Source organism: Typopeltis vanoorti, chromosome 21 (genome assembly GCF_054136105.1).
Source record: "Typopeltis vanoorti isolate ZY-2024b chromosome 21, IOZ_Tvanoo_1.0, whole genome shotgun sequence".
NCBI lineage: Eukaryota > Metazoa > Arthropoda > Arachnida > Uropygi > Thelyphonidae > Typopeltis > Typopeltis vanoorti.
In genome coordinates, this window is record NC_143569.1 from 99,285,494 (window position 1) to 99,310,597 (window position 25,104).

At 34.8% G+C, this 25,104-nt stretch overlaps 1 protein-coding gene across 4 annotated transcripts in view; it reads right to left on the bottom strand.

The window, feature by feature from the left end:
* Positions 1–846: 846 nt before the first annotated feature.
* The window catches only part of LOC150095138 (uncharacterized), a 44,691-nt gene continuing 20,433 nt past the window's right edge, over positions 847–25,104 (bottom strand). For all 4 annotated transcript variants that reach the window (XM_090411232.1, XM_090411229.1, XM_090411231.1 and 1 more), the window contains one exon: positions 847–2,695. In XM_090411232.1, the coding sequence (XP_090267358.1) occupies positions 1,295–2,623 (1,329 nt within the window). In that variant the 5' untranslated portion in view covers positions 2,624–2,695 and the 3' untranslated portion in view covers positions 847–1,294. The remainder of the gene's footprint in view (positions 2,696–25,104) is intronic.

Here is a 25,104-nt window from a genome sequence, read left to right on the forward strand (position 1 = left end):
GAGGAAGAGTTCTTTAAGGTTTGTGACGCACATGTTGGCACACAAACAGAGAGCACTGGTTGCATGTTGTCAAAATTTCATCTATGCAGTTAATCAAGATTGTGTATATGTTGCAAATAATTGTCACAGGTGATGAAAGTTGATGTTTTCAGTTTGATCTGGAAACGAAATGCCAGAGGATGAAATGGTGCCGAACATCTTCTCCCTGGCAGAAGAAAGTCAAGGTTGCAAAAATCACGTCAGAGACAATGGTCCTTGTTTTTTTCGATGATCCTGGAATTATCCACTGCGAATTTGTTCCTGCAGGTGACACAGTGAACAGTCAGTATTATTTAGTAGTAATGCAATGTCTGTTCACCTGCATGTCCTGTGTCAGTAAAGGACGGTTCCACAACAACAATTGGTTTCTGTTGCATGGCAACGTGCATGCTTGCTGTCTGTGAAGCAGTTTCTGGCTTCATAGTCATTCCCCTTATTCACCAGATTTGCTCCTGCAGACTTTTTCCTTTTCCCAAAGATGAAGTATACCTTGAAGTATAAGGGGAGCACTTCTACCATGCCTTCAAACACCTGTATGACAGATGTGAATATTATGTGGAGTTGGAGAGAGATTATTTTGAATCTGTATGACAATTCCAAATATAGTTCTTTGTTTTGATATAATAATTGTTGTCTCATTACTTAACAGGCACACACTGTGTGTGTGTGTAAAATATGAGAGCAATACTCTATTCTTAAATAAATTAAAATCTTTTATTTTAATCATAAATATTTCACATCGAGATTCTGAATATATATAATGCAGTGTAAAGCCTGATGAAATATTAAAAAAAAAAAAATGCAATATTCAAAAGCAGTTGTTAGATTTTAATGGAAGACAGACATATCACATTTTTGTACAATTTTGAGTTTTATACAGAAAGGCATCCTTTAGGAAAGTAGTTTCTTCAATTAATATACATGAAAGACTATAACAAACTGCATCAGTAAATTATTTTAAACTGACAGATGTATGATATCACTATGAACAGAAAAAACTATTTGCTTTTCTGGTAAATACTGTCAAAAGGAAACCTCAAAATATTAAAAATAATTCTATTAGTATTTCATTTCATACAACAGTCAGTTCAATTTTTGTAAATTTAATACAGTATGTGAAAATTGTATATTTAAAACAAAATACAACTGTTTAAGTAATAATATTCCATGACTGCATTACAGATTTGAGGAATGTTTATCAGTTAAAAGCAAAAACTGTCCTTTCTTGAGCAATTTATTTTAAGGCTTAAAGATATTATAGTTGGCTTTTAGCACTTTTATATAAATCAGAGTCAAAGAACAGTTCTTTGAATTTCCACATATATTCTTCAGTAATAAGATCTGTTTTCAACAAGTTCTGACTCTGCTCATTACACATTCCATAATCAAATATAACACCATATTTTTCAGGAACATTAGTGCTAAGATTCTTAAGATTACTTTGAAACCAGTTCTTCCAGTTCAATCCATGTATATCAGTTGAAGAAATTTGCTGAAATACAATTATGTTTGTAATGGATGGTTTTGGGTGCCTTTTAGTTTGTGCCAATGTTTTGAATGGTATTTTAAGAGTTTCAGCAACAATATCACCAGGATATTCTTCACAAAAGTTGTACTTTGCAAGTGAAAGAGACACTAGACTTTTGTCTTTTGAAACTAAATTGTTTTCTAAGAATGTTGTAAAGTTCTGATGACTTTTAGATACAAAAAATGTGTCAAGTTTCAAGCTTACCACAAATTTACTTTTGTATATGACTATACTTCTATGTAAACAATCAACAAAATGAGCATCTTTTGACACTATACTTTCCGTATAGTTGTAAGGCACATTCCAAGGAAGCATAGTAATATTTACCGGAGTGACTATGCTGTGATGAATAAGCAATTGTTTAATAACTGGAGAAATCCCCATATCATAAAATATGAAGTGTTTAACACCCACATGGTAGTAATATAAAATAAACTCGACTACGCTAAAAACATCACTGAATCCAGCTTGTAAAGGTTCAACACATCCAGTTAAATATACAGTAGTTTCCATTTTGCTTGGTAATGAAATTGGAACAGAATTAAGATTGGAGAGGACTGCTCCAGAAAAAGAAATTCCAAATGGATGTTGTATAGCAAAATTTTTTGGCTTGCACTGTAAAAATGAAAGGAAACAGTTATTATTTTCTTTCAGTGAAAGAACAGACAGATGTCCCTCGAGTGGTTTGCGATATTGTGGGTACCAGAGATTACAAACCAGATTTTTATCAGTTTTACCATCTATCAGAGCAACTGTTCGTACAACTCCAATTTCATCTGTATGATTAATCCAAAATGAAGAGTATGCATACATACTTTCTGCAACTTCTGTCCAAACAGGTAACTGAGATATCATATTATATACCATTTTGTCCTTCACTGTTTCTTTTAAATAAGTAATTTTTTTTTCACAAACTAAGGCAGAATCTCTAGAGCCAAAAGATGTCATTACCTGAAAAACCATACTTAATCTTGAATACTTTCTTTCATAAACCACCATCATAAACAAGGCTAATATAGCAATAATAACTAAACTCAGCTGAATATACTTCTTCATTTTAGAGTTCAATTTTATGAAACAATTTTACATTAACGTAGTGGATAATTGTGAATGTGACTTGAATCAAACCTGAAAAATATGAAAAAAGTATTTATATATTTAATATGAAAAATTACTTCAATTTTTAATTGATAACAATTTATGCAAGAATATTTTAAAATATTTTCTCACATTTATTTTAAAATATAAAAATGTAAATTGTAAATGAAAATCATGTATATTTACAATATTGTGACAGATAGTTTTCCCCATCACCTGTCAGGACTGGCAACATACATAAAGTAGTAACAGAAAATTAAAATTGTCTTATTTCATTCAAAAAAAAAAAAATTACCCTTCATTTTTGCTGTTTGATAATTCCAATGTCTCCAGACAAAGTTAGATCCCTCTTCTTGAGCTGATTCTGTAACCACTTACACATGGGGTGGATATATAAGGCTATTCAGTTAATGTGAAAAAGAAATGTAAAATTCATTACTAAAGAAAACAAAAATGGTTGAAGACAAATCTACATAAGTGTGATATATGCATAAGTTCTGCAGCATGAGAAATGGTCAGGAACTGTTTGAGAGAAGCATTAATCAGACTGAATACCCAAGGGTTCAGGATTAACCAAGTGACGGTTAAGTGGATGAAATATAAAGCAAGGGTTGCAAAAAAACATTGTGCAGGAAATATAAAGAAAAAGGTGAGCAGGTCAAAGTAGAAGCAGAAGTGTGACTAGTATGGTAAGGAAGGCCATCAGATTATGAGAGAAAATTAGCTAAGCAGGCCAAAGTAAATCCAAAAGAGCTTTTTTGTTACGTAGCATAAGAGGAAAATTGACTATAGAAGGATGGTTTTAATCAATGCTGATGGCAGGAAGACAGAGGAAAAGAAATAGTTGAATTGCTGAGTGATCACTTTACTATAGTGTATCATCCAGGTGGAGATTTTTCAGTTGCTGATGTAGTAGACTCATCAAAATTGAGGCATACGAACAATAAATGTTCAGCATATTGGAAAATATCAATGTGAATACAGCAGTAGGATTGGATGTCATGTCATCTGGTGTACTACACAAATGTGCAAGAAAGAACTGGCACTGCCTCTGATGAAGTTGTTCAATTTAAATTTCAGTTCTTGCAAGATTCCAAGATGGTGGAAAGAAGGTAAGATAGTTCCATTACACAACGGTGGCATCAAGACAGAAGTAGCAAATTACTGACCAATTAATCTCTCAGAAATGGTTGTTAAAGTACTGGAAAAGTTGATTACAGGTAAAATCCAACAGTGAGTGAATAGTGATACGATACTCTATGGTGGGCAGCATGGCATTGTCAAAAGTAGGTCCTGCCTTAGTAATTTACTCATATTTTATAATAAAGTGACAGCAGAATTGGATAAAGGAAATGGTTGAGACTAGGAACTTGGGGGATACTGCTGGACTTCATAAAGGCAGTTGACAAATTACCATATGGAAAACTATTACAAAAGTTGAAGCACATGGGAATGGATATAAAGCTGGTAGCATGGAATTGGCAGGGGGCCAGATGCCACAGTAGTATATAGTGGAGAGAAATCTAGGAGAATGAGGGTACTAGTGGGGTATCTCAAGGTTCTGTTAGGGTCACTGCTCTTTAATTTTTATATTAATAATATAGGGAACGATTGAAGGGAGAGGACAAAAATTGCTAAAAGGTGAATATCCTGCAGGATGATTTAAATAAATTGGCATTGTGGGCAAAGGATAATGATTGTCAATTTAATGTTGTAAAGTGTAAGGTTATGCACTTTAGGCTGAAAAGGTTATACACTGTGTGTCTCACACTGATAGTAATGGTTTGTAGGAAATTGATGAGGCTAGGAACCTGGGGATAATTGTGGACAGAAAGTTGAAGTTCTGAGGGGGTATACTTAAAAATGGCTGAAAACATTACTTGAATGTTGAAAACAATGCTAATAAGGTAAAGATAAGGAGGTTATTATTGCTCTTTATAAGGCTATGATTTGGCTGCATCTTGATTACTTTGCATAGATTTGATGATCTAGGTTTCTTGGAGATTGGAAGGTGGTAGAGAGGATTCAGAGATGAGTGAGATGAGGTCTGTGGAATGCTCTCTATGAGGATAAGTTAAAGGTGTGTGGGTTGCAAAGTTCAGGTAATAGGTGGAAAAGAAAGAAAATGACAGAAATTAAAGGCATTTTATAAAATTGATGCAGAGGAAATTTTCTCAATATATGACAAATCATGAGAGAACTAGGGGTCATCTATGGAAGTTTTGTAACAGTATGGTTGGTAAGGAGGATGCAGACTAGATTTTCTGCATGGGGAGTGGTGAATGAATAGAATAGAGTGCCAGAATTAGTTCTGAGTGACCTCACAGCGAATGAGTTAATAGTGCTTGATGCTATCCAGAAGAGGGCAATTCCTTCCTCACAGATACTGTGTTTCTACATTGTCTTTTTTAAAGGTATTTTCATGAGCACTGCCCTATTAACTGGCCCCATTCTTCTTCTTTCCTCTAATCATATAAGAGCTGGCAACTGCTGTTCTCAACATCTGCTGTTCTGTTGACCACAGCACAGCTGTGGTCAACATCCATATACAGTTCAGCTCCAAACTCACTCCACTAATTTCTTATCTTCTTTCGTTCCATCTACCTTTGTTTTTTAGAAAAACCTTCCACATATAGTTGCTCCTAATGAATACACATGCCTCATTGAATACTTCCACCTCCTCAAGAAACTTATCAACATATTTATTCTTTCTCCCTAATTATTTTTTTTTATTTGCTTATGATATCATTACAGTTACAGATTTTGGGATCTATTGTGTGCAAGCAACACAAAAATAAATAATTACCAGCACAGCATTTCACTCCTTTGTGCAAGTAAAGCAGTAAAATGCTTGCTTTGTCCTGTAGAGCTAGTTATTTTCATTTGTTATATGTTTAGTAACTGTTATTGAGTACAAGAATTAGCCAAAAGCAGGCTCAACGGACTAATGAGGACCTCTGCCAACAACCTGACTAGAATTTTTTGTGTCATAACTGCCACATGGAATTGTGAAGACATTAAAAGACATGGGCATGTTCTAGTATGCCACTTAATGAGCATGCATTTCTTCTTTTTATTAAAATACTCTTATTATAGTGAAATTTAATTAACTAGATAAGCTACAGCTTCAGGCCTTGCATTACGAGTTATCTACCTCAGTACCGATAACTTAAATTTACTCAGTAGAGGGACTTCTTAAAAGTTATACTTTATGAGCCACAACAACCTTACACCAGCTCTGATCATCCCAGAAAAACTAGCAACCCTGATAAATTAGATATTAAGTATTTGGGTGGTCTGAAAAGGTCTCGGCCTCAACCATAAATTAACACTATTGGAAAGATTTTTTTTCTAAGTTGTACATCTGTCATAAGCATCCATGTGAAATTTTATACAGCTGCCGGAAGCCAAAGTGTTGTCTTATCCCTTGAAATGGATAATGGAAATCGAGTATCATAAGGTTATAAATTTCTTTGTAAAAGAAGGTTTAACGAAAAAAGAAATTCATTCGAAGTTCATAAAAGTTTATGGGTACTCTTCTCCTTTGTTTCTGACAATTAAGAAATGGGCTGCTGAGTTTAAACAAGGCATACTAGCCTTGAAGATGATCCATGTGAAGGACGTCCAAAAAGTGTAACAACACCAGAAATCATTGATCAGTGCACGATATGGTATTGGATGACTGGCGAGTCAAAGTGCGTGAAATTGCTGAGACTATAGACATTTCAAAAGAACATGTAGGATACATTTTGCATGAAGAACTGCAAATGAAAACCCTTTGAGCAAGATGTGTGCCATGCAGATCAAAAATACACGTACATGACAATCTCTGAACAGTGCTTGGAGTGTTTTAACAAGAATAAAACTGATTTTGTGTGTCGATTTATTACTATGGATAAGACTTGGATTCACCAGAACCCAAACAGCAGTCAAAGGACAGAAGTGATTGCTCAGCGCCAAAGTCTATTCCATCAGTAGGAAAGGTTATGGCATCGGTGTTTTGGGATGTTAAAAGGCATTTTGTTTATTAATTATTTTGAAAAAGGTGAACCTTTTAACTAGACTAGAAGAAAAAATTTGTGAGATAACACCCGGTTTGCAGAAGAAAAAAATCATCTTTTATCAGGACAATGCATCTGCCCACAAAGATGTTTTAGCAATGGGAAAATTAAGGGATCTGCAATATGAATTGTTGGAACATCCACCCTATTCCCCAGATTTGGCCTCCTTCTGACTTCTATCTTTTCCCAAAACTAAAAATCTTTCTCGCTGGTCAGCGTTTTTCTTTGAATCAAGAGGTGATCTGCAAAGGGATATTTTGCAGATCTTACTGAGAACCACTACAGGGAGGGGATAATGACACTGGAGCATTACTGGAATAAATTGAGGGAGATTATGTTGAAAAATAAAAATAATTTTGAAATTATAAATTAGTTTTTCATTGTTAGGTCAAGAACTTTTCAGACCACACATGCATGATAGACATAAGAAACAACTAGTATTACCTAAATTGTTAATTAAATAATGTAAAGCAAAATTTGAATTACAACTAACTAGGACTGTTAAGATTAATCTGACAAGCTTTTATCGATATGTAAAAAGGGATAACAGAAATAAATTTAAGCATAACCACCAGTTTCTATGAAATAATTGAGTGATGCAGGTGTGATTGGAGAAGAATTTAATATGTATTTTGTGAGTGTGAACATTGGTCAGCAAGAAGGGAAATTGCGCCTTGAGAGACAAGATTTATCTAATGACACAATACAGGAGAAGGAAACTGCAGGTATCTTAAATAATTTGGCAACTGATAAAGTCTGAGATAAGGAATGTTATATCATCCTTGGAAGTAGAGAGATGTTAGTGTTAATTACCGTATTTGCCGACATATAACATGCACTTTTTTTCTTTGAAAATAGGTCTGAAAAACAGGGTGCGTCTTATACGCTGATACTAAGTTTTTTATTACTTTCATTTTTGGAAATTTTCTTTGTTCTGACTTGGAACTCGCATAACTCGGAACTTCCGAGTTACTCGATTTCTTTCTTGCTTCCTTGTGGCGTGTGAGAGTATTCCAGTTACGTAGAGTTCAGTGGATGCGTATGCGCTGTCATCGACGATCACAGCTGTTAAATCACAGATATACTGTTAAATTTTCTCTAAATTTCTTGGCAAATTATGGGTGAAAAACATTGCATTGCTACAATATTGCATACAAGCTACGTTGTGTATACTAAAGAACATGGAAACAGGGCTGCACAGAGGCATTTCAGGCCGTCCCCCAACTGAGAAAATGATAAGAACTTGGCGGAATCAAGAAGAGGATCCAAAAAAAGCAACTCACAGTAAACATAACCTATGAAGTGGAACTGCCAAATGGCCAGAACTTGAGGCAGAACTGAATACTTGGAATTTAGACCACAGAAAAGCGGGACTTTCAGTGTCTACAAAAATGATTATTCATCAAGCGAAAGCGATAGCCACTAACAGAGGGATTGCCAACTTTACTGGATCAATATCATGGTGTTCAAGATTCATGAAGAGAAACCAGCTATGTATGTGGACTAAAACAAAAATATCACAAAAGATGCCAGCTGAATATGAAGAAAAAATTATTGTATTTCATTATGTAAATTCATTATAGTTTTTTTCCTAAAAAATGTGTACAAAAAAGGGATTGCATCTTATACGCTGGCAAATACGGTAAATCACTATCAGTTCATTTCAATAATCACTGAGATGAACATTTCTAATTCATAAAGTGGTTCATCACAAAGTGGAAAATTAAAGACCATTGAATCTTCTTGGTGCTAAAGACAAAGTAATGGAAAAATTAATTAGGAATTGTATCAAGATATTCTTGATAAGAATCACCTAGTGAACATAGCACATTATGGTTTCATCAGGGAAAGACATTATGACAAATTTATTTACTTTTTATGATGAAATTACAAAGGAAATAGACTAATAACCTACGCCAGCATTCCACATAAAAATCTGCTGATTAAAATGTGCTAGATTGATATTGATGATCACCCAGCAAGATAAGCAAGAAACTGGTTGATACAAAAACAAGTGTTGTTTAGAGCATGGGCTTCAAAGAGCCACTAATGAAAAGGGGGATAAGAGTTTCGTGACAGGACCCTAGTTTAATATTATGAGTAAAAGTTCTCCATTAGCAGATGATCCAGGTTCTTTATAGAATAATCTTAATAAACTAAAAGAATGGACAAGGAAGCAGGGTTTAAATAAATAAATGTGAGTAAAGAATAAATATTTGGTAAGAAGATATCAGCTAGATATACACTGAATGGCAGGTTTAAGAAAATGTTAATGAATTACAAAGATTTAGATATTTTGGTTAATAAGGAATTTAAGTTAAAGAATCATACTGCTAGGACAACTAATAAAACAAGAGACTGCAGGTTTAATTCGCAGAGCTTTACTTGTAAGAGTAAAGAAGTTACGATATTGTTATATGAGTCTCCAGTCAAGCCAATATTGGATTACAGCTTTACTCAAGTTTTGTAACTGATGACAAGAAAACAACTGAAGTTATTCAAAGAACAATGACTAATTGCATGAAGGTCTCATTAATATTATTTATGGTTCAGACCTCCATGGAGTCACAAGACTCAGTGGGCGGCTCATCCTAGAAAATACAAAGTCTATCATACCACTCTTTTGAGTCCAGAATAGGCCACTTGGCCTATAAGCCTGGAAAGGAAGAAGTTCATACCACTCCTTGAACTCATTGACCATTTGTGCTCTCACCACTAGCAGGCAATGCATTCCACGGTTCAACCACCCTCCATGAAAAGAAAACACTCCTCACCTTCTTGCTCACAGCTTCTTTTCATAATGGCCCCTTGTTTTCACTCCTTCACCCTGTTATACCAAAAGTAAGAAACACCCCTGCCTCCCAGTGTCAACCCTGTAACTTTACTTCTCAATAGTTTAAAATTTTCAATCATATCACTTCTTCTATCTACCAAACTGCAGTCCACATTCACTCAGCCTATCTTCAAAACTAACATTGTACAGGCCTGATACCATCGTAGTTATCTACCTCTCCACCCTTTCCACGGTTAATTTATCCCTTTCAAATCCTGGGGTCCAAATTTGAGAACAATAGTCCAAGTGTGGTCTGATCAGAGCTTTATACAATGGAATGACAACTCTTATCTCTGCAAGTCAGCATCCTTTTCAGTATTGCAGCAATCCTCCGAGTTACATTCACCACCTTTGCAATATGTTCCCTGCATTGCAGGTTTCTATCAATCACCACTCCCAGGTCCCTCACTTCCCCTACTTCCTCCAGTACAGTTCCGCCAACTGAGTATGCAGCCTCTCATTGATGTATTCCAAACTTCAAAACTTTACATTTAATTGAATTAAACTGATACCCCGATTCATTTGCCCATCCATCTGTCCAGTTTATTCAAATCCTCTTGCAAGGCTACCACATCTGCACTATTACTAATAACCATTCCCACCTTCACATAATTCACAAACAACTAAATATCCCCTTGCAATCAATTGACAATATCATTTATATAAAAGTTAAACAATACAGGACCGAGTACTGAGTCCTGTGGGACCCCACTTGTAACCTTCTGGTTCCTTGATATTGCTTCCCTATATACAACTCTGATACCTATCAGATTAACAAATCCAGTTCAACTAACCTGGCATCTCAACCCATGAGCTGCAACTTAAATATCAGCTTATATGGTACCCTGTCAAATGACATTCGTAAAATCCAAAAAGGCAGAATATGCCTTTTCCTCATCAATCGCTCTTGTCACTTTATTATACAAGGCAATCATATTACTAATGAAAGAGTGCCCCTTAAGAAATCCATTATGACTCATACAGATAACATTGCCCTCATGTGCCCAATGCCATGTATGATCCCTCACTAATTTCTCCAAGATCTTAACTACTGATGAAACACAAACTGATCTAGTCTGCTAGTCTGGTTGTAGCACACTTCCAGTCTGCTACAACCCTTATGCAATGGCACTATCTTACCCTCCTTCCACTCATTGGATACCTTTTGTTAAATATGTCATTATTTTATATGTTATCTTATCTTATCTTCAATTATATCTTGTCTCCTGCGCCTTTCTAAAAACTATAGTTATCGCGTTTAAACCTTTCTTGCATTTTTCTCATTCCCTCTCTACTAAATTGGAGTAGAGCTCTCATAGTACCCATATATAAAAAGGGAAACAAAACTGCATGTGAGAATTACAGAGGTATTTCCCTGCTGAGTGTTCCTGGCAAGATCTATGCAAGTATACTTGAGAAACGGTTGAGAAGAATTGTAGAAGAAAATCTTGGTGAAGAACAAGCTGGATTCAGGCCAAATAGAGGCTGTCAGGATCAGATCTTCACTTTACGACAAATAGTCGAGAAAGCATGGGAATATAACAAAGATCTGTATTTAAGTTTTGTCGATTTGGAAAAGGCATATGACAAGGTGCCAAGAGAGCAGCTGTTCAATACGCTGCAGTTATATGGTGTCAATGGGGCATTATATCAAGCAATACTTAGTCTTTATTTGAGTTGTAAGTCAGCAGTTAGAATTGAAGGAAGTACAGGAAGATGGTTTAATGTTAAATCTGATGTGAGACAAGGATGTACATTATCCCCTCTGTTATTCATTATCTATATGGATCACATTATGAAGGAAAGTGGTATTAAACATGATATCAAAATTGGAGATGTTAATGTAAGCTCTTTGCTTTATGCAGACGATGTTATACTTCTAAATAAATCTGCTACAAGTCTGCATGATTCTCTGAATAAATTGAATAGCTGTTGTAATAGATATGGTATGAAGGTCAGCAATAAAAAGACAAAGACAATGAAAATAGGCAAAATCATTGAAAATGTCAACTGTGTTGTGAATGGAGAACCTGTGGAACAAGTAAAACATTTCAGCTATTTAGGCACGATTTTTACCGAAGATGGTAAATTATATATAGAAATAGACAACAGAATCAGCAAAGCTGGTATGGTGGGAAATCAATTGAATAAATTCATATGGAATAAGAGAGAAATTAGTCGGAACACTAAATTAGCTGTATACAAGACAGTGTTCAAACCAGTTTTAACTTATGGATCTGAGAGCTGGGTCAGAAGTAAAACACTTGACCAAAGACTAGAGACCACAGATATGAGAGTCCTGAGAAAGATTATAGGCGTGAACAGACGGCATCAATGGCAATATCATATTAAAAACGAGGATATTAGGAAAAAACTTGACATTGTCAGCATCCAGGAATGTGTTGGCAGAGCTAATCTCAGGTGGTATGGTCACTTAAACAGAATGGGCGAGGAAAGATTAGCAAAACAAGTGTTCTCTGCCAGGTTGGCAGGAAAACGACCCAGAGGAAGACCAAGATATAGGTGGATTGATACGGTACAAAGTGCTTTAGACGATAGAAATATAAGATCTGATAATGTTGGAGTCTTGACAAATAACAGACTGATTTGGAGGAAAATTGTAGATAGGAAATTAATAATGATGTAATTTTTTCATGTAGTACTATCATATCCTGTACACCCCTTGAGGGTACATGGCAGGAATTTGATGATGATGATGAACTTTTACAGTACAGTAGCCACACTGCATAATTCATTAGGCCTGGACAGTGGGTTTATTCCAGATGCGTGGAGTAAAGCTCTCATAGTACCTGTCTATAAAAATGGAAATAAAACAATGTGATAATTACAGAGGAATTTCTCTATTGAGTATTAAGCATCAGATTTTCACCTTTAAGACAAACAGTTGAAAAATCATGGGAATATAACAAGGATCTGCATCTAAGTTTTGTAGATCTGGAAAAGTCATATGACAAGGTACTAAGAGAAAAATTTTTTTAAAACACTACAATTACATATGTAAATGGGACATTATATTGAGTAGGTACATGGCCTATATTTGAGTTGTAAGCAGCAATTAGAATTGAAGGAGGTACAGGAAGATGGTTCGATGTTAAATCAGGTGTGAGAAAAGGATGCACATTATCTCCATTGTTAAATCATCTATATGGATTCATATTATGAAGTAAAACATCATTAACCTTATATCAAAATTGGAGATGTTAATTACACTCTTTATTTTATACAGATGATATTATACTCCTAAATAAATCCAGTACAAGTCTGCAGGATTTCCTAACCAAAAAATTTGCAAAAATCAGAATCAGCAAAAAAAGACCAAAACTACAAAAACAGGCAGGAACATTTAAAACAAACATCATCCCGAATAAAGAAATCTTAAAACAAGTATAATATTTCATTTATGTAGACCCAATTTTTGACAAATTCAATATGGAAATAGTAAACAATATTAGCAAAGATAATATGGCAGGAAATCAATTGAATAAAGTTACGTGGAATAAGAGAGAAATTAGTCCAGATATATTAAACTAGCTAAATACAAGACAGTATTCTAACCAATTTTGACTTATGGATCTGGGAGCTGGAAAACCACAGTTTTGAGAAAGATTAGGGTAGTGAACAGATGACATCAATGGTATAATCACGTTAAAAACAAGGATATCAGGGAAAAAATTCGACACTGGTACCATCCAGGAATATGCTAGCAGAGTTAATTACAGGTATAGATATAGATATAATTACAGATATAGTAGTCAAAATTGGTTAAAATACTGTCTTGTATTTGGCTAGTTTAATATTTGGACTAATTTCCTAAGTTTAATATTTAGAATCAGAAAGGAAGAGTTAGCAAAAACAAAAGTTTTTCTGGTAGATAAAAGACCCAGAGGAAGACCAAAGTCTAGGTGGATTGATACAGTACGAAGTGCCTTAGAACAGTGCTTCCCAAACTGTGAGCTGTAGCCCCCCTTGAGGTCATTAGTTTTGTTGAAGGTGGACTGTGAAATAACGAAAACAAATTTAAAATGTTTTAAGACTAAGTGTGCCATGTCAAATATGTATGCAAGATGTTAAAAATGTAATATTTGCATTTGATTTTTGCAATATTTGCTATGCATGTTTTGTACTGAATATAAATACAATAAATATTACAGTAACACGTCTTAACTACGATTTTTTTCCCCGATGGGGGCCATGAAATATTTTAATTTTTCCAAAGGGTCCTTTACATCCATAAGTTTGGGAAGCACTGCCTTAGAAGATCAAAATATAAGGTCTGACCTGACAATACTACAGTCATTACAGGTGATAAATTAATTTGGAAGAAAATTAATAGGAAACTAGTAATGATGTAAACTTTTCCTGTAGTACTATCATAATATTCAGTACATCTCTCCTCCCCCCCTCTCCCATTGAGGTACATATCAGGAATTTGATGAGAATGATATCAGAAAGTCAAATTCCAGATGATTGAAATAGAAGCCCTGTATAGTGCCATCTATACAAAAGGAAATAAAAGTAAATGTGAGAATTACATAGGAATTTAAGTATTGAGTTCAAGGTAAGATTTGTAGAAGTATATTTGAGAAGTGGTTAAGAAAAATTGTGAAAGAGAAGGAGAAGCTTTGTGAAGAAAAACTGATTATTCAGGCCAAATAGGGATTGTCAAGATATTTTTACTTTAAGATAAATAGGCAAGGAATAACATGAATATAACAAGAATATATATTTGCATTTTGTAGGTCAGGAAAAAGGTATAAGACGAAGTGCAACAGCACCTTGAAAAACATAAATTAAAGATACCCAGAAGTTATATTCTTGGTTTCATCCTTTATCCAAGTGTAAGAGAAATTAGCCAAAACATTGTACTAGTATAAGTTAAATCAGCTTATCAAATTATACAATACAGTATTCAAACTGAATTTAACTTATGGATCAGAGTTAGGTTAGAAATAAAACAGTGAATTAAAGACTAGAGATCACAGACATGAAGGTTCTGAGAAAAAATTAGGATATCACTGGCAACAGATGGCATCAATATCAAAATTGTAAGAAAAATGAAGATATTAAGAAGGTACTCACATTATTAGCATTCAACAATATGTGAACAGAGCTAATATAAGATAGTATGGTCACTTAAACAGAATGGAATAGGAAAGGTTACCAAAACACACGTTTATTACCAGGAGGCCAGAAAAAAAACCTCTAAGAAAGATCTATATTTAGTTTGAAGTGTCCTAAGAAGACTGAAATATAATATGACCATATTAGTCTTGATAAAGCGTATGATCAAGTTCCCATGCAAGGGATATAGAAATATGAGAGACATGGTATCTGCTTTAATATATCGGTACATAAGTTGACATACATAGAACAATTAAACACAGAAAAATTAATTTATTAGTTGTAAAATTTTCAAAGTGTCATAAGCTAAGCTTCCTTAATACATTGTAAATGGAACAACAACATAAAATTACAATTAAACACTCATTTTCAAAAAGCACTACTATAGCTTTAATAGGACAACAAATTGTCAATAAAATTATTATTTAAGAAATAAATAGGATAGCTGCAGATCTGGTAGACAGTTGAAAGATTAAGTGGAGAACGCATGTCTCTAGGAGAAGAAAGAAAGGTGGAAATCTTCCTGACAGGTTGAAAGGATATGACAATATTAACCTTCCAAAAGGCCAGGACATCTATAGACGTCCAACTAAATCTGGATATGATTCAGCCCACCTGTTTAAAGAACCAGGATAAGAAGTGCAATTTGACTGTCCTGTCCATTAGCAGGTGTGATAAACCCTCACGCTGAAGAGAACGGTTAATCGGATTATCTCACGTTCGTAGCTACCTCTCAGTTGCCTATAACAAGAAACGCACATCCTTGTTCTATGCTGGGTAACTGGATTTAAGTTATATAGGATAGACTAAAAATAGGGAAATAATTTATATTTTTGTTTTCTCTTTTTATTGTACAATACATTTTTAATGTCTGGACTAAATAAGGATCTTGCATAATTTCTTCACTTAAATATTGCCTTACCTTGGAGAACCAATTTAAATTTTAATTTTTTTGCAGTAATTTTTTTCTAATCGCTTACAAGACAAAATATTTTTCTTTGTTCTCAAAGAAATTAATTCACGATAATTATTTGAAATATTCTTTTAAAAAAAGAAAAGAAAACCGGCTGCTGACGTTCCAAATTATATTATTTTTATTTTTGTACAAAACCATCGAAATCGAATAATACTTCACACATTTCCTTCAGGACACGTTGGAGCAATCACTAAATATTTTCTTTATATTATATAGTAATCTACTGTTCTTTGTACTTTCACTTTCTTGGTTTCCTTGTATAATTGGTCATTACAAAATGAAATTAACAGTTATAGATATTTACTGCATAATTCAGATATTTTATTCTCCAATTTTTAAAGTAAGCAATACATTTGCTTATTTTTATCATTCAAAATATGTATATCAAATGCATCAAATGTGAAATTTCATTTCCTTTCACAATACAAATAAACTTTATTTCAACTTTGATAGCATCATCCCCCCCCCTCCCGTTGCAACATTACCAGACACCCGAAAGCTGTTATGAAACATAGGTACAGTTTTTATTTCATTCGTGATTTTTCCATAATAATTGTTCCACATAACGTTTAATTTTTTCGACACAGAAACTAAGTTTGATTATTATAAATTTGCAAATTATAAATAAGAAAATATATATATTATTTCCCTATCGTTATAAATCAGGAAGTTATGTGACGTTGGCTAATAGGGGAAATTAATATTTAAAATGTAGGATGACATTAAAAATGTCATCCTACAAATGCAATATCAGGATATGCTTTCATATATATGCAATATCAGAATATGCTAATTCGAATGTCTGCTAATCAATCAGAAAGATGGAAAAACAGAACAAGGAATTTCTGCCTGTAAAATATTCAGTTATTGCATGAGGTACTTTAGTGTGCTGCCTTCTGGGCATGTTCTTTTGATCCAGTTCCCAGTGGTGTGTGTGGGGGGGCATAATATTCCTTTCTGCCCAGTAACAAGTTTACTGGGCAGAAAGGAATATTAGAAAGTATACCCAATATACAATTAATTTGTGGGATGACAAGCAAGAGCAGCAGCAGCAATAGCAGTAATTTTTTTCAAGGTAATTATCAAATAATTTAGAATTTTTCGATAATAAAAGTGAAACTGATCACTATAAATAAAGAAATCATTTTTGGCATAAATACTTCATCAGCCTGTAAAAGAAATGCCAGTTTTACTGTGTTAGGATATCTGAACAACAGAAAACGAAACAAGACGTTCTTGTTTGAGGCAATTTAGTGCGACTTCTAGGAAACTTTCTGTCTTGTGTTTCTCAAAAGAGTAATCTAAGACTTTTAGCTTTTCCTCTAGGTAAGAGGAAATTATTGTCCAGCATTTCTAAGAAGTATCTCAGAAATAGCAATCAGCAGAAATAGAAGTAGTAATATTTAGATTTTTTTTAAAAAAAAAAAAGAAACAGAAATAACACAATTGAAATTTCTTTGTGTGGTATACAGTTTTACATGTTGAAAATACAGCATAGTATTACTAAATCTTAGAATAATTTCAGCAGACCGCTGATTTCAGATATAAAGAAGAAAGAGTACAGAATTAGAAGCTTTGATATACAACAATATTATTGCTTTATTTCTTTTGTCAAAACGGTAAACTGAAATAAGAGATTTTGAATACCGTCTAAAAGCTTTCAAAGCTATAGAAATTTAAAGTAGTTATGCAACTCAGTTCCAGGACAGGAGGGGGGGGGGGGAGTTGAAGTAAAAAATCCTAAAAATGAGCATAAATTTTTAATCATTCCATACAGGATATCCTTCCTATTATATTTTCAACATATCTACAGTGGTTAAGCATTGGATATTACAGTAATGTGCATCCTACAAAAAAAAAAAAAAAAACTCTGTTGCAATTTTCAGCAAAAGGCAGCAGCGAAGAGTCTCTGATAAAATACCATTAGGTATAAATTTTTGATACTAAAAAAGATACAATATCGGAAACCGAGTAATGCAGTTTATAATCATTTGTTGTTCATAAAAAAAAAAAACAATCGTTCCTGAAATTGAAATGTGACAATCTATATAAAAGGTATTTTGCAAAGAAAGAAAGCAAAATGTCATATTTATTTCACTAAATGTTATTTAAAAATATAAATATTTGACAAAATATTTTATCACTGTGCTGTCATCACTGAAACAAGCAGTGATGACAGCACAGTGATAAAAAACACTGACCAGGCATGCAGTCAGGAATACATATCCATACTTGAAGTAGAAAAAGCCATCAAAGGCTTGAAATGTGGAAAGGCAGCAGGAGTAGATGATATTCGATCAGAAATGCTGAAGTATGATTCAGAAAGCCTGGACAGAGGAACGAATTCCCCATGATTGGAGTAGAGCTCTCATAGTACCCATATATAAAAAGGGAAATAAAACTGAATGTGAGAATTACAGAGGTATTTCCCTATTGAGTGTTCCTGGCAAGATCTATGCAAGTATACTTGAGAAACGGTTGAGAAGAATTGTGGAAGAAAATCTTGGTGAAGAACAAGCTGGATTCAGGCCAAACAGAGGCTGTCAGGATCAGATCTTCACTTTACGACAAATAGTCGAGAAAACATGGGAATATAACAAAGATCTGTATTTAAGCTTTGTCGATTTGGAAAAGGCATATGATAAGGTGCCAAGAGAGAAGCTATTCAATACGCTGCAGTTATATGGTGTCAATGGGGCATTATATCAAGCAATACTTAGTCTTTATTCAAGTTGTAAGTCAGCAGTTAGAATTGAAGGAAGTACAGGAAGATGGTTTAATGTTAAATCTGGTGTGAGACAAGGATGTACATTATCCCCTCTGTTATTCATTATCTATATGGATCACATTATGAAGGAAAGTGGTATTAAACCTGATATCAAAATTGGAGATGTTAATGTCAGCTCTTTGCTTTATGTGGATGATGTTATACTTCTAAATAAATCCGCTACAAGTCTGCAAGATTCTCTGACTAAATTGAATAGCTGTTGTAATAGATATGGTATGAAGGTCAGCAATAAAAAGACAAAGACAATGAAAATAGGCAGAATCATTGAAAATGTCAACTGTGTTGTGAATGGAGAACCTGTGGAACAAGTAAAACATTTCAGCTACTTAGGCACAATTTTTACTGTAGATGGTAAATTAAATATAGAAATTGACAACAGAATCAGCAAAGCTGGTATTGTGGGAAGTCAATTGAATAAATTCATATGGAATAAGAGAGAAATTAGTCGGAACACTAAATTAGCTGTATACAAGACAGTGTTCAAACCAGTTTTAACTTATGGATCTGAGAGCGGGGTCAGAAGTAAAACACTTGACCAAAGACTAGAGACCGCAGATATGAGAGTCCTGAGAAAGATTAGAGGTGTGAACAGATGGCATCAATGGCAATATCATATTAAAAATGAGGATATTAGGAAAGAACTTGATATTGTCAGCATCCAGGAATGCATTAGCAGAGCTAATCTCAGGTGGTATGGTCACTTAAATAGAATGGGAGAGGAAAGATTAGCAAAACAAGTGTTCTCTGCCAGGTTGGCAGGAAAACGACCCAGAGGAAGACCAAGATATAGGTGGATTGATACGGTACAAAGTGCCTTAGACGATAGAAATATAAGATCTGATAATGTTGGAGTCTTGACAAGTAACAGATTGATTTGGAGGAAAATTGTAGATAGGAAGTTAGTAATGATGTAATTTTTTCATGTAGTACTGTCATATCCTGTACACCCCTTGAGGGTACATGGCAGGAATTTGATGATGACAAAATATTTTAAACATAAACAAACATTTGAAAATTTGCGAAAAAGAATCTGTATTGTCAGTAAAGTGGAGGAAATTAAATATTACTAAAGTATATTCATTGCAAAGGCTGATCTATGGTCATTTCAGGATTGATTATTTATTTTGGCAGATGTGAAACTTCTATTTTTGGAAAGAGATACAAGAAATAAATTGTTCAGAAAAAAACAACAACAATCAAATATCCCAATACAGTGAAGAAAATTTGAAGTAACAGAGTACATGTAAATACAAGTGACACAAAAGTCGCTCGACCACAGTTAATCCGCGAATGGCTCTAAAATCGCCGTTAAGGAATTAACAGCAGTGAAGGATAAATACCTGATAAAAGATAGAATGCCGATGAAGTTTTGATCCATGAAAAAGCCTGGGATAGTCTTGCTATTTCATCCACCTTGGCCGATAAGAGTGTTAAGAGGTTTTAGAACTTGGGCCATGTGTTCAGAAATCCCATTAATATAAGGGAGTGGAATTGAAGTGATATCTTCAAGAGATCTAGAGACTGGTTGTCTAAAGCTGTTAAAAAAATTTCTTAAAGCTTCACTAAAGCCAATTCTCATAAATGCAGACAGCACTTTGCAAGAATATATCATCCAGGTGGTGACATTGCAGAAACGAATAAACCAGTAGATTATACAGGAATTGTGGTGAATGAAGAGGAGGTGAGTAGTCTATTGCATAACCTCAATGTCAATACATCTGTGGGATTGGATGGTATACCAGCTCATGTAGTACGAGAAGCAGCTAAAGAATTGTCAGTACCCTTGACCATTTTGTTTAATTTGAGTCTCGGGTCTGGGTTAGTCCCGAGCGGGTGGAAGGAGGGGAAAATAGTTCCACTGCATAAAGGTGCTGTTGTAAATTACCGACCGATTAACATATCAGGAATCATTGTCAAGGTCTTAGAGAAATTAGTCAAGAAAAGAATACAGGATTGGATAGATGAAAATGGGATATTGTATGGGGGACAACATGGTTTTGTGAAGGGTAGATCATGCCTCAGTAACTTGCTCACATTTTATAACACAGTGACGGCTGAACTGGATAGGGGTAGTGGGTTTACAGTGATACTACTGGACCTTGCCAAGGCCTTTGATAGGATACCACATAGAACCCTAATCAGTAAACTGGAGCAGATGGGGATAGATATAGGGTTGGTGAGATGGATAGGAGGGTGGTTGAAGGAGAGATACCAGAGAGTGGTTTATTCAGGAGTGGAGTCTAAAAGACGTCTTGTGACTAGTGGAGTGCCGCAGGGCTCTGTTCTTGGACCACTGCTTTTAAATTTGTTCATCAATGATATTGGAAAGGATTTGAGAGGAAGTGTTCACTTGTTTGCTGATGATGCAAAGTTGGGTAGAGCAATTGTGAGTGCACAGGATGTCAAAATTTTACAGGATGATTTGGATAGTTTGGAGGACTGGGCTAGGAAAAATGGATGTCAGTTTAATGTGGCAAAGTGTAAGGTTATGCACTTTGGGGTAAAAAGAATAGCAGCAGTATATCGCATTGGTGGAACCGTACTCCAGGAGATTGATGAGGCCAGGGATTTGGGAGTGCTGGTGGATAGGGAGTTGAAGTTTAGGGGGCACATTGCAAAAGTGACTAAAACAGCTCACCAAATCACTTGGCTTCTGAATAATACTTTAACATGCAGAGACAAACAAGTTGTTGTTCCTCTGTATCGTGCCTTGATAAGACCCCATCTGGACTTCTGTGCCCAGTTATGGGCACCAGGATTTCTTCGTGATGGGGAGGAAGTGGAGAGGGTCAAGAGACGAGTGACCAAGATGATAGCAGGTCTGTGGAATGAACCTTATGAGAATAGGTTGAAGATTTGTGGGTTGCAGAAATTGGACGATAGGCGAAGGAGGGGTGATATGATTGAGACATTCAAATTACTGAAGGGTTTTTATAAGATTGATCCAGAAGATATTTTTGAAAATATGACTGGTGGTGGGAGGACTAGGGGCCATGCATGGAAGCTGGGCAAGAGCATGGTTGACAAGGGTGTTAGAGCTAGGTTTTTTAATTGGAGAGTGGTGAATGAGTGGAATAAGCTTCCAGAGTCTGTTGTGGGTGCTACGACCATGAATGAGTTCAAGGCAAGATATGATAGATACTGTGTGAATGTTGAATAGTTGTTCCAGACATGATGTTAGGGCCTCCCTCGATGAGTCTGTCGACTCCTTGGAGTTTTCCGGAACAATAATAATAATTCTTACTGTGAAAGGTCTTCAAGCAGAATAAATATTATAAGAACAATGCAACGGGTATTTAATAGTTCCAATCTTTTGACTAGGATGCTGATGAGAATCAGTATGGATATAAAGATCAGTATGTATGCGTTTAGTTTCTTTTCTAAAAACAGAAAATTGTAAACTACCATCTAGTTGACTTCACCCCCCCCCTTCGTCCAAAGTAAACTGAATTCTAGGATGAATCATATTTATTTTTGAAATGAACAGTTTTAAATCTGATGAACTTTTCCATATTGCAAATATATGAGACATGGCTATTAAATATTGAGACTGCTCGCAAAAATGAAGTTTACCATTACAATTGTACAAATTAATTGTTATCCCCTTCAATTTACTCCCCCTCCTCTATCTATACACCGTTGCATACGAATTTTCCATTGTTGGAAGCAGTGCTGCAAGTCATCAGGTGTTATCTGCTTCAGTAGTGCTGCCGTTTTCTCCTTTACCTCATCCACTAATTTAAAATAGGTGGCCTTCAACGGATTTCAACTTTGGAAAAAGCTGAAAATCGCATGGAGCTAAATCAGAGAATAAGGTGGGTGGTCCAATACTGAGATCTTATTAGCCAGAGAGTGATTTACAGACAGTGCACTGTGGGCGAACATTGTCCTGATGGAGAATCCAAGTGTTTTTCTTCCACAGATCAGGTCTCTTCTTCCTCACTTGTTCTCTCAGCTTGGCCATAACCTTAAGGTAATAATGTTGGTTAACTGTCTGACCCTCTGGCACCCATTCAATCATTACATTTTTTTATATTTATATAAAAAAAATATAAAAAAAAAACTATCAGCATTGCTTTCAGTTTTGACTTGCTCATTCTTGCTTTTTTAATTCTCGGTGACATGGGAGTTTTCCATGTCACCCATTTTCAGTGAGTGGATGAGGTAAAGGAGAAAACAGCAGCACTACTGAAGCAGATAACAAGTGATGACTTGCAGCACTGCTTCCAACAATGGAAAATTCTTATGCAACGGTGTATAGATAGAGGAGAGGAGTATGTTGAAGGGGATAACAATTAAGTTGTACAATCGTAATAATAAACAACATTTTTGCAACTAGTCTCGTTCTTTAATAGCTACACCTCGTATTATGTATATATCTGTACCATACTGTAGGTTTAGGAGAAATATTTTTACGAATGATGATCTTCAAAATGCTCCATGCAGTAATATGACTCACTATTATTCAACTCACTATTATGGGGGGAGGGGGAACTATTGACTTGTTTCCAAGCAGTGTATATTAGAGCTATGAGAAGGAAAGCAGAAAAAATTAACAGCAAGATGGCCAAGTTGCGTGAGGCAATGAGGGTTCACAGTTTGTAAATTTGTGGGATGAATATGAAGGAGATATTTGGAATGGTTTAAAGTTGATGGATTTGGGCATTTACTGTAGAAAATGCAGTACAGTATCATCGATATAGTACATAGTCTTATATTTCTGCACTCCAAAATGCAACACCTTGCACTTATTAATATTAAAACTACAACCTCACTTCTTTGTCCAAGTCAAAGGTCTACTCAAATCTTCCTAAAGGGAATTAACATCAGCAGTGTTACATCTACTTATACAGGTAACCCTCGTATAACAGGTACTTATACAACGCAGTTCGATATTTATTTTTTCATATATTTTTCACCGCGAGACTTAAAAATCAAATTTTATCTTTGTCAAATTTGCATCTGCCCATATCATGCATGTAGTTATAAGTAGCTAATTTATATTAGGGGAAATACCCTTTAGCACACATTGTTGAAAATTATCTTTGTTTTCTGCCAGAAAAGCGCATTAAAAATAACAAGCGAGTTAATCTCAAGCTGAGCACTTTATTTTCTGGGGAGTTACATATAATATGTAATGCTTTATGTAAAAAAATATTTTTATAGTAATGGCCAATTAGAGGGCTTTTGCGATATGGTTGAAAACGAAATTAGTGAATTAACTGATGGGGAAAGAGATTTAAATGAGGAAGAACTGGTAGATGACGTCGAACTAAATGGCGGGGAAAGTTCTGCCGAAGATTCTGATTGTGATGAATTCCTTAATGGATTCAGTTTAAAGAGATTAGTAGTAGAAGGATTGCACTTGGCAAGAAAGTTAGGAAGTTATTTTACAGATAATGATCCCTCAATGGTGCACTCCAGAAAATTCACGAGACAACTGGATATTTGTTTAACTCCATCATCACCATCAAATTCCTGCCATGTACCCTCAAGGGGTGTACAGGATATGATAGCACTACATGAAAAAATTACATCATTACTAACTTCCTATCTACAATTTTCCTCCAAATCAGTCTGTTACTTGTCAAGACTCCAAAATTATCAGATCTTATATTTCTATCGTCTAAGGCACTTTGTACCATATCAATCCACCTATATCTTGGTCTTCCTCTGGGTCGTTTTGCTGCCAACCTGGCAGAGAACACTTGTTTTGCTAATCTTTTCTCTCCCATTCTATTTAAGTGACCATACCACCTGAGATTAGCTCCGCTAACGCATTCCTTGATGCTGACAATGTCAAGTTCTTTCCTAATATCCTCGTTTTTAATATGATATTGCCATTGATGCCATCTGTTCACGCCTCTAATCTTTCTCAGGACTCTCATATCTGCGGTCGCTAGTCTTGTCAAGTGTTTTACTTCTGATCCAGCTCTCAGATCCATAAGTTAAAACTGGTTTGAACACTGTCTTGTATACAGCTAATTTAGTGTTCTGACTAATTTCTCTCTTATTCCATATGAATTTATTCAATTGACTTCCCACCATACCAGCTTTGCTGATTCTGTTGTCTATTTCTATATTTAATTTACCATCTTCAGTAAAAATTGTGCCTAAGTAGCCGAAATGTTTTACTTGTTCCACAGATTCTCCATTTAGAACACAGTTGACATTTTCAATGATTCTGCCTATTTTAATTGTTTTTGTCTTTTTATTGCTGACCTTCATACCATATCTATTACAACAGCTATTCAATTTAGTCAGAGAATCCTGCAGACTTGTAGCGGATTTATTTAGAAGTATAACATCATCTACATAAAGCAAAGAGCTGAAATTAACATCTCCAATTTTGATATCATGTTTAGTACCACTTTCCTTCATAATGTGATCAATATAGATAATGAATAGCAGAGGGGATAATGTACATCCTTGTTTCACACCAGATTTAACATTAAACCATCTTCCTGTACTTCCTTCAATTCTAACTGCTGACTTACAACTCAAATAAAGACTAAGCATTGCTTGATATAATGTCCCATTGACACCATAACTGTAGCTTATTGAATAGCTTCTCTCTTGGCACCTTATCATATGCCTTTTCCAAATCGACAAAACTTAAATACTGATCTTTGTAATATT